This window comes from Strix aluco, chromosome Z (assembly GCF_031877795.1).
Source record: "Strix aluco isolate bStrAlu1 chromosome Z, bStrAlu1.hap1, whole genome shotgun sequence".
In the NCBI taxonomy this organism is placed as follows: Eukaryota; Metazoa; Chordata; class Aves; order Strigiformes; family Strigidae; genus Strix; species Strix aluco.
The window spans coordinates 52303955-52319042 of NC_133971.1; the positions used below are offsets into that span (position 1 = coordinate 52303955).

General features: G+C 39.4%; 1 protein-coding gene across 3 annotated transcripts in view; it reads left to right on the forward strand.

Annotated features, from left to right (window-relative positions):
- The window catches only part of EPB41L4A (erythrocyte membrane protein band 4.1 like 4A), a 137830-nt gene that overhangs the window by 65766 nt on the left and 56976 nt on the right, over positions 1 to 15088 (forward strand). For all 3 annotated transcript variants that reach the window (XM_074812668.1, XM_074812670.1, XM_074812669.1), the window contains exons 5-7: positions 3307 to 3404; positions 6828 to 6948; positions 13573 to 13660. In XM_074812668.1, the coding sequence (XP_074668769.1) occupies positions 3307 to 3404; positions 6828 to 6948; positions 13573 to 13660 (307 nt within the window). The remainder of the gene's footprint in view (positions 1 to 3306; positions 3405 to 6827; positions 6949 to 13572; positions 13661 to 15088) is intronic.

The window sequence follows — 15088 nt, forward strand, 5'->3', positions numbered from 1 at the left end:
GAAACCAAAAGGACTTGGTGTGCATTTGTGATTATTTTCTTCTGAGGAATACATTGTCTGCATTTATATTGTGCTATAATCAAGTTTAGAGTTTCTTTGGATGTCAAATATAAATACAGGGATTTTCTTCTTTATTGGCTGTAGCTTAAATTCCAGAACTGTTTTTCAAGAGGATTCCTTTCAGTGTTCCTAAAAATATGCAAAGGAAATTGGAGAGTTGCATGCATTTGATTCTTTTAACAAAGCTTGACCTCTACAAGATACGAGGATGCACACACTGACACATGCATACGCGTGAACGCAGACACATACACACATATACTTGTCTGAGCTCTCACAGACAAGGTTTTCTGTTTGCTCAGACAATTAGTTTTAGGTTCAAAAGGAAATTTGAGAATTTTGATAGGTAGGCAGACAAAATTGGTGTGCTGGCTTGCATTAATAAATGCCAAACTATTTCTTTTGATGTCCTAGGAATATGACATATGAGAATTCAGTAGAATGAATGCAGGGGTTTAAATTTTCCTTAATCAAAGATGGCAGTTTGTTGCAGTGCAGGCAGAATATTTTTCTTGTAGCAGAGTGAGAGAATTTTTTTGTTTCCACACTGGCACAGCAGGAATGGAAGTCTCCAAAATAACAAGATTGCGACTGATCTGGTAATAATAATAAGCACTGTGACTCTGCAGGTAAAAAAGCGTAAACTGGCCATAATGTGATGCCCCTGTACCATGAAAGTTTGCAGTTTTCCTGTACTTTTCCAGAAGCACTTTGAACCCTGCTCACAGCGGAAGACAGATGGCCCTGGGAAGGGAGCTTTGACCACTGAACATGTTGCGATTGATGCTTGGGAGGCAGGGTGGATTTCTGTCTGGGAAATGCCAGGGCTAAATTTTCAAAAACTGTTTCTCTTTGCCTTGTGGTAAGGTCAGTCAGTGATTTGCACTACTGATTAGGTGTGTCAGTCTAGTTGAGAAGCATTTTAGTAAGCTCACACAGAATTTGCACCTTAGATGGTACCGAGGGAGAGCATAAGGAAGCGATACGCTAACAGAACACATTGAGTAGTCAAATGTACTCAGCGTTTCTGAAAGTTTATTCCTGTAGGCTCTTAAATCTTGAAAAGAAGGTATACCTTTTCAGAAAGAAATATAATAGTAATAAAACCTCCTTCTGCTTAGGAGGGATTAAAGGCCGTATTTTTCTTTATAATAATAATTTTCTGCCTAAGTGTGTAATGCCAATGGTGTGTTAAGTGTTTTGTGCTAACCGATGTGTGTGTTTGGAGCATGTGTTTGTCATTTTAGTGGATATGAGAGCTCTGTTGTTACTAGGTGTTGATTATCTGTGATGTTACATGATTACTGTTTGCAAATAATGAAAACCTATCAATTTTGTAATTGCTTCACAGCAAAATCTATCTGGCTTGTAGGCAAAAGCTAACTCTGCAGTGATTCATATTAACATTTGCTGGATGTGTTTGCTAGAGCAAAGCAGCGCTTAGGCGCTATTATATATGCATGACATACTTGACAGCACACAAGAGTGCTTTAGCTACAAGTTTGGACTAAAGGCCTGGTTTTGTGAGGAGCTTAGTGGCTTCTGTGGGAACTGAGATTGTTCGCTTTATAGGAGTCACTTAAGCACTTAATAGTTGCCTCTGACTGTCTTTTGCACGGAGGTGGGGTTTTTTGCAGTTTCCTATCCTGCTTTATTTTGAGACTACACTGGGAATGCAGAAATACCTGCTACATGGAAAAGACATTTTTATGAAGCTCTGCATTGTAGAGATGGAGAAGTCCTAACAGAAAGATGGATGCATATCAGAAATGCATTTCATGTTAAAAAGGAGATGCTGTGTACTCCACAGTAGATGTAAAATCACCTTTGTCATTATCATAATTCATACAGAGATTTGAGATTTGTCTGGATAGGATTGGCAAGCATAAGCTAGAAGCCATACTGAGGTATTGTTAGAGTGAAGAAAGAGTGAGTATATGTGCTTTGTGTTGCATAATGACGTTCCCAGAAATTTCTTACGCAGTACCCTGGTCCTTTAAGGTGGAGAATATTAGCCATTCTTCTAAGGATGGACATTCCTGCTATAGTATCTGTCACAGCACAAGTTCTGGGGGGTCATTAACCAGAAAGACACTGGTATCCTTATTCAGAGGCTTATGTGAGCTGATAAAGTCTAGTAAATTTGATTGAATCTTAAATGATTTGCGAATCAGCTATCATGTAACCTGCAGTTTGCAAACTGTAGATGCACTTTGAACTTACAGATCATTCCAAGGTGCTTTCATGAGTAACTTATACTAACAGAATAAATCATCTGAGGCGTAGCTGAATGGCTCTGTGTAGATAAAGTTGAATTAGTAGGTAGTGAAAAAGCTATATACTTGTATCAATGACGATTTTTTTCTTTAACAGGTTACCTTCTTAGTATTGTTACCTTTGTAGCATCTTGGTGCAAGAAATTAGTTTGGGATGATGTGAAACACTGCATAAATCTCTTGTAATAAAACCAGACCAAATCCAAACAGCATTCAAAAGCTTTCCTATAAATGAGTATGGGGAGTTGCAAAACCAAGCAGATCCTTCATATGATGGCTTGTTTTCTTGTCTTTTCCATCTGTTTTGTGCATATTGTTTCACTGTAAGTGGTCTCAGTACATGCTTCGTCAAGTGTAGAAGTAGGTTGTGACTTTGAAAATGACATTTTTACCCCTGCTGTCTCCAAGGAGAATACCCTATGCCATGACAGATACACTTAGCTGCTGATGGTATGCCTATCCATCTTTTTCATGGGGTATGGACTTCATCAAATCTGCTTGGTGCTTTAGAGTTGGTACTCTGTATGTGGAGAGGGACCTTTGAATAAAGATGTATCCAATACCCAGTTCTCCTTTTTATTGATCTACTGATCAGGTTAAACTTTGGCCCTTTGATAGGTTTCTTGTTCAGTTTTTCTGATTTCCAGCCCTTTTCCCCATTCCCTGAATGCTCTATGAAATTCAAAAGAGATAAATCACATTTTTAGGCGGAAAATGAATTGTGTCTGTACAGTATAAGCAGACGGGAAAACTACAGAGTGCTCCCCCCTGGAAGTTCTTCCACTAGATTAATCTTAGTTGTTACTTCAAGGTCAGAGGTAAAAAGTCATTCAGAGAGGAATATAGTTTTTGACTGTCACATAGTTATGGTACATGGCATGTCTTCAGTAAACTGCAATGTGATGAAACATTACTTGGTGCATCAGACTCAATACTGAAACAGTAACTTTGTTTTCTTTCTGTGTTTTAGGTATCAGTTTTTTCTGCAGGTCAAGCAAGATGTTTTACAGGGCCGATTGCCTTGTTCAGTCAACACTGCAGCACAGCTGGGAGCATATATAATTCAGTGTAAGTTTTTCTGGCCAACTCAGAACTTATTTCTTTTAATCCTGCATTACGATTAATTTTAAGTGGTGAAGACTTCACTAACGCTTTATGCATTCCTTTCAAAACAGAACAAAACTAATATGACTGATTTCAGCTAAAGAACTGTAAACAGATTACTATTCTGAACAGATAATATAGAAGTTTATGTAAAGAAGAAACTGAAAAGTCAGTCTGAAGACTCTGCCCAACACTTTGCCTTGCTGAGGAACATCTTATTGTGTACTTAGGACTTTATGACTTACTCTGCATTGCATATAGAGTATGACAAAACCCTCATCAGAAGGTTTACATGGGCTATGATGGGCTGTTGGCAGCCTCCAGCCAACAGTCTCAAGTAACATTATGTCAACATGAATAATACTAAATAACAAATACTAAATATGAATAATATCAAATAACATTATGTCAATATGAATGCACCTATGCTTGAATGGAGGATGTGTTTTGACCTGAAGTGTTCAAGTTCTGTCTTGTCATTTATCTGCATTCACCCATCAGTAGTTAACTTTTCAGAAGTGGGTGTTATATCCTGCATATTTGGTAGAACTAGCAATCAATTAGAAAGGAGCTGTCTGTCTACCAGTTAGTTAATCCTTCACATTACAGCCCAAGCTCGGTATTCAAACACAACTGGCAACCAGAAATCAGTGATGAGCCATGCTGGGACCTGTATCTGTAATTTGTTCTATGTTAAATTTAGATTTCTCATGAGTGATACGTATTAAGCAAAGATTATTTGTATTATTTGTGTTCTGACTGTGACTCAACAACACTTAATACAACATAAAAAACAGTCCTCCTTTCATTTTCATTTTAGAATAGCAAGGCAAAATAACTTGTGTATGAAATTAGTGGGGCTTATACAGAATTTCATGGTGTGTTATATGTGTTTCTGAAAAGCTGAAATGTCAGGCAGTTTCTATCTTTGTACAACTATTAACTTCATTTTGCCATCTAAGAAATGTGACATGTCATACTCTGAAAAACTGTTTGCAATGCACAATTCACTTCGCTGGCATACGTGCCTTCCCTGAAGAAATACTGCAAGTATGAAGCAGGAAAATATGTAATGATGGTAACAGCTTAACTGTGTTATGAGAAATGAGTAAAAAGAATAAATTCTTGTCCTTTAGTCATTTTGTAAGTTGGTTAGAGTATGGGGAGCTGTTGTTTTGGTATAAAATCCTGTTCCTGTGATTCTAATCTCTGATATTCTATTGGAAAACAATGAGGAAACTCACATGAGAGAGGAGGTTTAAAGCATGGCAAAGGTTGCATACAGTGGGTTAAAGTTTGTCCTCGCACCAGCAAGCATACATTCCCATTTACTCTGTAAAAAGCTTTGTCCTTTTATTTGGGGCCTGCAGTTGTTCAAAGTATATAAAGATACCTGAGAAATGTCTGTGTCAGATACTGAAAATATGAACCCACAGCATCAGCACTGAGATAAACAGCCCTTCTTAGGTTCATATGCCAGACTGCTTTTTTCTTTTCCAAACTGTGTGTGGGAATTCTGTAATGGCTGAGGAGCTCTGCTCCTGTAATGATATCAGTGGTGTCTTTCCCCATGGAGCTAACAGCTGCTGAGATCCAGAGGAGGAGACAGGGCAATGTGTTCTCCCAGAGTCCTCTATGCATGTCCTGCTCCAGCCATGGGCCCTGCTTTCACCATTCAGGTTGTGCCTGGGTGTCTTCTTTGGTCTCTGGGCAGATCCTGTCCTTAGCACATGAATCATTTTCCTCCTTTTGTGGTGAAAGACTGCAGACTGTTATAGTGGTGATGGTGGAGAAATCAGTACCCATGGCACAGTTTGCAGAATACACCAGTCTTCCTATTGGGAATGCTGGAGTTCTTGCTGTTGTAGTTATTCCTGTTCCTATTCCTGCTATGGGCAAAAATTATGTCATTTTTATGGAGGTTTTCTAGCCAAACTTCTCAACATCTCTACTGAGCAGATGGCCATCTTGTTCTAGAAACATAATTAAATTCTGGAAAGAAACATGAGTTATTAGATGAGTCTTCTTAGCTCTTGAAGCCTCCTTTTGGCTATGTTTTTGGCTTAATGGGCTGTTGTGGTTTGAGCCCAGCTGCCAGCAAAGCACCACGCAGCTGCATGTTCACTCCTCTCCCCTGATGGGGTGGGGAGGAGAATCAGAAGAAAAATGTAAAACCTTGTGGGTTGAGATACGACAGTTTAATAGAACAACACAGGGAGAGACAAAATAATAATAACAATAATACTAATAAAAGAATATATAAAGCGAGTGATGCACAATGCAGTTACTCACCACCCGGAACCCGATGCTCAGTCCATTCCTGAGCTGCAATCCCTCCTCCCCCTGACCAGCTCCCTGTTAGGTACTGAGCATGATGTGTCATATGGTGTCCAATATCCCCATGGTTGGTTCAGTCAGCTGTCCTGGCTGTGCCCCCTCCCAGCTTCTTATGAACATTAACCCTATCCAGCCAAACCTAGGACATGGACATTGGATAGAAACCTTCCATGAAACTTTTCTCAGAGAAGCTCAGTCTAAGTAGGTTGTACTCAGAGTTGTTAAAAAATTGTGAAAGTTAGTATTTCAAAGTTTCTCAGATAGATGCAATTATAGTTAAGATCAGTAGAAGCAAGTTCTGACCAAGGTCCACATTTATTTTATAATTGCATTGCAACATATAAACTGGTATGACTAATGTATGCGAATTCAGGGTTGTTTCAAAGAAAATTATATCAGCTATTCACCTCGTTCTTTTCTTCAAGAAAATTCTTTTAAAAAAGTTTTTTATTTTGAAAGTGAATTTAGTGTTCAGGAAATACATTGATATTTTATTGAAAAATGAAGTCTTGTGTTTCCTCACAAGAAATGTTGTTTAGCCTTAGAAGAGCATACCTCTAGGTGTCTCAGGATATTTGTCTCCATTCATATTCCCACACTGGCATTTATGTTAGGAGTCCCAGCAAGAGTATGGATCAGTTCTGTTGGTAAAATTGCAGCTTATCATGAGGGCATAGATATTCCAAAAAATAGACTTTTCTTCTACACTTTTTCTACATATGCTGCCAAATAATATATGTCATCAAATTTCAACTTTGGTGACTTGGACCAAATTATACCTAGTCCTGTAGAAGTGGTAGATTTCTTGTCAAAACTTCTAGCTCTTTGAACCTTCCATTTCTCTTTTAAAATGACTGAAGACATTTCTTTCTTGGTTTTATGTGGGCTAATATGAACAGTTCTGTACCGTCTTTGGGTTTTTTAACTGACTGTGTGGTAAATTGACAGTTGGAAAAAGGTGGTTTGGCACCAATAAGTGGATTTTGTAACATATTTTTTGGTTAACGTGTTGAAAATAGGTGACCTTCCTTTTCTTCTTGTGTCCTCTAGCTGAGCTGGGGGACTATGACCCCTATAAGCACACTACAGGTTACGTCTCGGAGTACCGCTTTGTGCCAGACCAGAAGGAAGAGCTGGAGGATGCCATAGAGCGGATACACAAAACTCTGATGTAAGAATTCAGTACTGTTGGAAACATTCAGAGATGCTTGGTAGGTGGGGAAGGGAGCAGCTTGTGGTGCACAGTGGAGGTCTCTAGACCCGAGGAAAGAATGCAGGGCATCCACTTATATGCCTCAGAAACAGAAAACATTTTATGTAATTGGAGTTGTTCTTTTAGGAACTGAGTAGGACAATAACTGGAAATACAATGTCTGTCAGACCTAGGTATGGGTGTTTCAAAACCAGCAGTTTTAATAGCGCTCCTGTTTCCTCTTAGCTTTGTAGTTAAAAAGAATGAAATAAAAATCTGTGAGTTCAGTTCCCTGTTCCAGGACAGATTTCCTGCATAATTTTGGACAAATTGCTTATTATGACCGTGCCTCAGTCTACTGTCTGTAAAATGGGGATAATAACATTTCTTTCTTTGTATTGCTCTGTGTATTCAAATGAACTGTTAGGACAAAACCACTTTTAATCTAATAATGTGCAGCACTTGGTACAACGCAGCCTCTATTTTCTTGCCAGATCCTTAGCTGGGGTAATGAAGGAGTGCTTGTAGCAACCTGCATGAATCTTTGTGGGAGCAACTTACATTGAAGGAGGTACCAGGAAAGCAGTTTGTATGCCCAAGGTTTAAGTTATAATCTCAGTTGCAACATCTGCATGAATTAAAGACATAGTTTGTTTTTACAAGCATAAAGTCCCTTCCTTTTATTAATCAACATGTCTTACAGAAAACATATTGGCAGTGGTCAATATAAAGGATTGCACTGTAAGGAAGAACATGTGATTTGTTAGGAAAAAAGCAGCACCTAGAAACAGAGTCATCAGGCAGTGCTGAATAACACAGGGCATTCAAAGTGCTGGTTTCTGGACAGAAACCAAACAAATTCCAGAATTTTGCATGTGACCTTAAAGCAGTGGGAACAGAGGGTATCTGGTGGGTCTCAAAATAATTTTGGTTTAAACTGAATAGGTCACTACAGAAGTTCACAGGCATTGAAACTGTACCTGATGGCATTTCTTATGTATGAGAAGGAGCTGAGAAGGCAGGAGTAAGCTAGAGTTATGGTACTTGGCAGGGTCAACTGTTGAAGGGATTGCAGGAGGAGCATATTAGGCGTACTGCAGACAGGACAAAGGAGAACTGCAGAGATCTGAAACATGTATGTCAACAGACGTGGGAGATTCATGCAATCCCAACTTAACCTTTGGGAAAGTTGGAAAAGAGATTAATTTTTATAATAGAGACTGCAAAACTTCAATTCTCCATCTTCCAGTTAGGGGAATAATAGTCACCTTGGACACAAAACATTTGATTGTACTATCACTGACATTCTGGATAATCTCTGCCCTATGATGGATCCCAAGATGCTGCTTTGGGAGTCAATTGATTTTCTGTCAGGCTGCAATTTGTGCATACGATGCCTTCCCTTGATTTCCTGTCAGTGGAGTGGGAAGCAAAACTGCAATAAGGACAACCAGGAGATGGACTGGAGTGCCCAACAGATAAGCAAAGCAAGATAAGAACTAGTAACCTCTGGCCCCATGGGTTCTGTCAGTGCTTGAGAGAGGAAGAACAGCAGCAACATAGAGAGGAAAAATACAGCAATTTCACAGGGAAGCTGGAGCAAAGAACATAATTTCCAGTAAAGAAAGCAGAGCCAGAAAGTGATCTTGTGTGATATAGCTTAAATACTAGATGCATTTACAGCAGCTGTGTAAGTAGTCTTCTTAAAGAGGTTTAACTCTACATTGTTTCTAGGTGTTCAAAAAATATAAAAAAATCCCAAGCAATTCAGAGTCACATTTTGTCCCACTTACTCAATTTTAGAAATGGCCTTCTATGTATGAAATGCTTTCAGTGAGATTAGTTTTAGACTGAAGTGCTCTTGCTGTATGAGTAACAGAGGCCACACCACCACTTAATGTGTGAAAGCATTGCAAAGTCAGAGAGATTTGGCTTCCCAACATGCTGTTCCAATTATTAGACGACAGTGCCTTCAAAAACGCAAAATGTGAGATTGGTTTTGAAAATAAAACGTATGCCAGAAATTCAATCATACGTAAAGCCAGAATAAACATTTACTTGCTTATTTCAAAATTCATGTTCCTGGTAAGTGTAAAGAAGCTTGTTCTAACAAATCCAAGTTAGGTGCAATTGTGATACAACCATTTATTAAGGTGAGAGCAGTAAGAAACATATCATGAATATGTTCATCATACCCTTTGCCAAAGTAATGTAGAGATAATCAGAGCTAGCCATCTTGTATGTAGATCTAGATTTCTTCATTCTGTTGCTATAATGAAGCCACAGTCTGGATAAAGGTTAAGTAATTTCTTGCCTGTAGTTTTGCATGTTAGTGTTATTTGTGCCTTGTTTAATGATAATAGGTATTAACTTAGAGACACAGCTGTTCTCTTTGAAAAGTTCTCCTGTAATTGGAGTCTCTGCCACTTGCCACACTGACCTGAGCTTTCTCTTTCAGGGAAGAGTCTGTTGTTCAATAATTATTTGCGTGGTTGCCTGACTGCCTTACAGTAATTGATGTGTTACAGAGTACTACAGGTCTTTTTGTGAAGTAAAAAAGTACTGTTTTTTCTGTTCCAGGGATTGGAAACTGAGTCACAGAGAGTTTTGTTTGATTCAACATCACAGAGGTTGTGTTTGAGAAATGAAACTTGAGATGAATTGCTACGTACCAGGCCACTGATACTAAGCAACCTTCATTCATCTCAAGTTTCTGTAGTCATTAGTGTAGTAAATCAGATGAAGACCCATTTGCCTCAAAAAGTTTATAACCTGGAAGATGAGATTCAGAAGCCAGGGGAACAGTGGTTGCGAAGAGGAATGATAACTGTCTTAACACTGTCTCTAGTGTTTTTATATGCTTATTGATCTGGAGCTCTGATACTCTTTTGCTGCTTGGCTACAGTTAGGTGTCAGGGATTTAGCAGCATCAGAAAAGAGTGAAACTAAGGTGCACCCATTGCTAGTTCAGCCAGTCATCATCAGCACTGCCAGCATTGACTTCTGCACGGTGACAGTGATCTCTTTAGTTAAGAAATTTGAAGATAGAATGGCTGAGGGCATATCCCAAATTACCTACCAGAGACATTTTAGGGATGGGTTGGTGATATGGTTTGGAAGAACTTCTTCATCCCTTCTGGAGCCCAACATGGAAGTGCGGGGTTTTTTTGTAAGACAGCTGTGGCACTGTGTGTACCTTGCTTCTGCTAGTTATGTCCAGATAAACTGGTTTTGGTTGCAGGTTATCTTGCAGTTTTTTTACACGGCACAATAGCTATTCAGGGATTCATTCAGGATGCAGTTTTTTGAGCAAGTTTCTAAATCCAGTAAAGTGAGGGAAGTCAAAGGTGGTGGTGGGGTTCTGACTGCATCAAGTCTCTGCAGCCTGCCTGTTGTGATTGTCGTCCTATCTATAAACCAGCATGACAATCCCAAGTTCAGATACCAGGGTGAGATGACCTTATGTTGTCATGCACATCTCAAGGAGCAAGCAGTGGTTTCAGAGCTTGCACATGAGGAAGCGGACACTTGTGGTGCTGGAGGAGGGATATGATCCCTCACTGCAAATGGGAGAGCTTGTGTTGGCCCTCTGACATTGCCCGTTCCAGACTGCAGCAGATCTGGGACTAACTGATACTTGGCAAGTTAGCCATTCGTGTATTTTGAATCGATATTACATGCTGTCAGTGAGGCATAAGTAAAGCTTAAATGCCCCTGATAGGTAGGTTTGAGAGTAGCTTTCAAGATTGTTTAGGGCCATCAGTGGCACTCAGGTGCTTTTTGTCCCTCTAAATGAGCAGAGCATGTCAGCTGCATGACTGTTACATTGCCTGCTCTGTCATTACCAACCGCTTCAGTTTTGAATTGTATTGGTGTGTATTCAGGTTGTATGATGCTGAGGAGAATTTTTGTTTTCATACACGACAATAATGAGACACTTACTCTTTGTAATTATGGGAATTGTTTCAGTCCCTGACATTCCCTTCTCCCCTTAGCATTCTGTCTTCTCCATCTGCATTTCGGAGAACTTCTTCCTCCAGCTTTCATCTGCTTCCTTCTGAAGCTCCAGCTCACATCTTCTTTAATATTTTTGCAAATACACTTTCTTATAAATTATGTATTATTGTGAAAACATTTATATACGTGCACACACTTATTTGACATTTGAACCTTTTGGTACTTTCAGAGACAGGTGAGAATAGTGGGGTAAGCACATCAAGCATTTTTCTAAGTATGGTCAGTAAGGAAACACTTAACAGTGGTGTTTAAATTGGTGTTGGATACTAGCACTAATTCAGTAATGGGGTAATCCACTTTGCTCAGGACTGATATTAGCCTGACTGGGAACTCAATAAGACAGTACTGCTCCAGTGAACATTTTGCTTACATTTCTGAGAGGTACCAACAAGATTTTAAAAAAAGCTGTGGAGTAAATTTTTATGGCAGAAGTGGATAAAAGACATGTCAGATGTGACAGCGCTGACATGCTGAATATCCAGTGTTCTGCATATTCTGAATACAGAGATGAATGACAGGTCTACTGGGAAATCCAGCTTTTGAAGAAAGGGATTTCTTTTACAAGCTTCAGGTCTGCTGCTTGACGCGCAGGAACGTTCTACAACTCGGAGAGAGTTATAAAGCAGGTATGTTTATTCCGGCTGGGGTGCAAGGAGATTTTCTCCACAAAGCTTGCACACCGTCTCGGCAAGTAGCCAAATATTTATTACAACAAAACATACATATTCATTAGGAAAGGTCGGGTTATTACAATTAGTTCGGGGAATAGGTGTGATTATTATAATTATTTCTCAGAACTCATTTACATAGTCTGAGCATGCGTAGTAGAAGTAGGGTGAGGGTCTTCCGTGGTCAAGGGAAGAAGTACGTGGTCTTCTTCACGGTGTCCGCTCTTTCCAGGGCATGCGCTGTGAAGTAAAGTCCAGGCGTCTTCTTCCTATATCAGGGAGATCATCCTCCCTAGATGGTATCTCTGTGTCCTTTTGTTTGAGTTCAGCTTATCTTAGTTTGCCTAAGTGCCCATTGAGGGCTTTGAGTCTGCTATCAGTGAGTTATCTTTTTACTTCATCCCCCAGGGCTACCTGCTACTTTCTTATCATAGCCAATCCCCTAACTGTCTGCTAGGCTACACTGGATCTACAGAACAGTCTGGGCAAGCAGGATTCTTAAAAAACATTCAGAAATCATCATATGTTGCTATAAGTAAATAGTTTGCAAGGAAAGTGGTCATTTCTCTGTATCATGCTTTTCCAGGAGGCCATGGAAAGAAAGGCTTACACCGGAAACGGCATCAGTGCTGCTGTGTGAATAAGATGGACTGAAGCAGCCCATCTCCCAGATACAAAGAAGGCATTTTAAATATGCCTACTCTTGTATTCATGCTAGCACTGCTGTTTCATGTCTTCCACACTGGATGTGTTTTTTGCCTTGCCAGACATAACACCAAGTTGGGAAAACCTAGAAAATAACTGCTAGGCTGGAGAGAATGGGAAGACAAGAAACAAGAATGTGCGTATTGCAGGACTTTTCCAGGTCTTGAGTCAAAATGTTGAGCTCTTCCTTCAGACCTTGAATTTGAAAGGTAGCCAAATGCAGTGAAGTATTTCCCTAAGAGAGCACAAGGGTGAAGTAGGAGATGCGTCTTTTTGGGTTGATATTTTCACAAGAGGTGCTGTACTTTTCCAGTAACAGTCTAGTAGCTTTCACGGAGGTCTTAAAAAGGAGCGAAGATGAAAGTGCAGCTTCAGTTATTTCAGGCTTGCAACAGAGTGTCTTGTTCTTGTTATTAAGGGAAGAACAAACTAATTTCTGAGGATAAGTCTGTTGAAGGCTTTGAATTTATTTAGTCATTCTCTTCTTTTTGAGAATAAATCCTTCATCAGTGATGTCAAATATGTTTCTAGTAGCGAGGGATTTTTTTTCCCCACCAGTTTTCCCATATTGTTCCCTAGCAGCATGCAGCTGATGGTAGTTTTTAACTGATAAACTGATACTTGCAGGTAGGAGCGCAAGCTGAATCTTTGAAACTGGTAATCTCATGAGCGAGACTCCAAACTTTGTTTTCACAGTAGCAGACTTGGGTATTACCAGTTGGTGTGAGTTCCAGTAGGCAAGATTTTATGAAGAAAGGAGTATTTTACGTGAAGTCATGAACCCTGCTTTTAGAAATCCGTTGTAGCTTCAACACTGCCATGGGGAAATAGTACTCAAGTCAAGCATTACATTCCTGATTTATTAATAATCATGTAGTTATTGGAAAAAAGTTATTTTGCATATTCAAGCCAAAAAATGGAATGTCTGAAGTGTGTTTGTGACAGCAGGGTGGTTAGCCACTGTAGTAGGCATACATTATATATATGATAGCATATATCTGTGGTAGGATCTTGCAGCAGATAGTAAAAGTTTGTGCCTACTGTCCGGTCTCATTTAGACTGAGCAGAAGTACAGTGCTGAAGGGATAATGACAGTCTAAACAAATCGTAGGAAGGGTTGCATACCTGTCCAGCGAACTGTTATTTATTAATATGATCTATTTTAACATGTTGACTGTAAGCACGAAGTTCTTAGGCAGAGTTTTGTTTACAGGGGTCAAGTTCCTGCTGAGGCAGAAGTGAACTACTTAGGGGTGGCCAAATCCCTGGAAATGTATGGAGTGGACCTCCACCCTGTTTATGTAAGTATTGTTTAAATATTTTAAACTAGGTAACAATGAAAAAAAAAACTTGTACTAATGTGGGGGAGAGTATTTTCATGGTTTAGTTGCCACAAAATAACTTGGAAGGAAACACTGTACTTAAATGCAAAGGAAGACATTTACAGACTTGAGGGGATTCAGTTATTGATACATACAGAAGCCTAATGGTTTTCAGATTAAAGGCTGTGATTGTATTACACCTATAAAAGACAATTGGTTATATTCTGGAAGAAACAATTCAAGTAAATAAGAAGTAATTTGTGCAGGTGTCAGGAGAGATAAGAGAAGGTCATAACCTTTGTCTTGGACACAAGGATTTGCACATTATTTTTGTGTATATAACAGTAAGTGTGTCCTGAAACCTTTTCAATACCATTGCAAAAACTATGCTGAGGTAGCAGTAGCATGTCTGGCTTTTTAAATATTCATTGTGAAGGTTTTGCTAAAGATCCAGAATATGTTTCCAGCTTTTCCTCTGCTGTATCATGCAGCATTGCAAGTTGTCTGTATTCCCTCAGCGAAACCCTCCACTTCTGTAAAACAGCATGTATGTTGGAATTGGATCCAAGTCATCACCTAAAGGCTACGTGCTCGTAGTGGAAACATCATTCTATCTTGTTTGAGTAATTGCACTTGTGGCAGATTTTTTGGTAAAAGAAAATCAGAAGTTCAAATGGGAAGTTGTAATGTAGATAGTTCACTGAGTTAGATGTCAGTACTTCATAAATTTATTTGAAAGAAAATACAGAAATCAAGATACTACCAGAAGATTAGGTATGTATTTCCTGCTGAAAATTTTGTAGCCCACAATATGAAGAATTTTTTAATATGCCCTGTGGCTTAATTGTATTCATAAAACATGCTCTTTGCCCATCCCATCCAAAGAAAGCTGGGGGTGTTACTGGAACAAGATGTAACATGATCCAATGAAATCGTGTTAAATAGTACAGCCTGGAAACTTTTTTTATCGTAGCTTGTTTTTACTGTGCAGTGAGATCCCTGCTTGGGTAGTGAGGGGTGAGTTGTAATATGTCCAAGTCTAACCCAGAATGTCATAATTTCTATTTATATTACAACAGCAGCAGAAGCCCTCATTTGTGTCTGAGTCTCCACACATGAAGTGATATAGTTCTCCTCCTTTGGTCATATTAAAAGTAAAGTTGCCTTTAGCAGTTAGTTCATTGAGGAGCACAGGCAGAGCTTGCCAGGTGTGCTTGAGCTTTCTCACATCAGTAGTCATGCAGAAGGATACTTTCTATGGTCAGTCTGTCTCACAGTTGGTGTTTTTTGCAGTTCGTGCTCTGCTGGTTTAGAGCTTGCAAGGCTCTTTGCTCATTGCCTCAAGTAGGCAGATGAACGAGCTTTTGCAGCTGACTTTCTTTAAACCTCATGCACTATGGTTTGCAC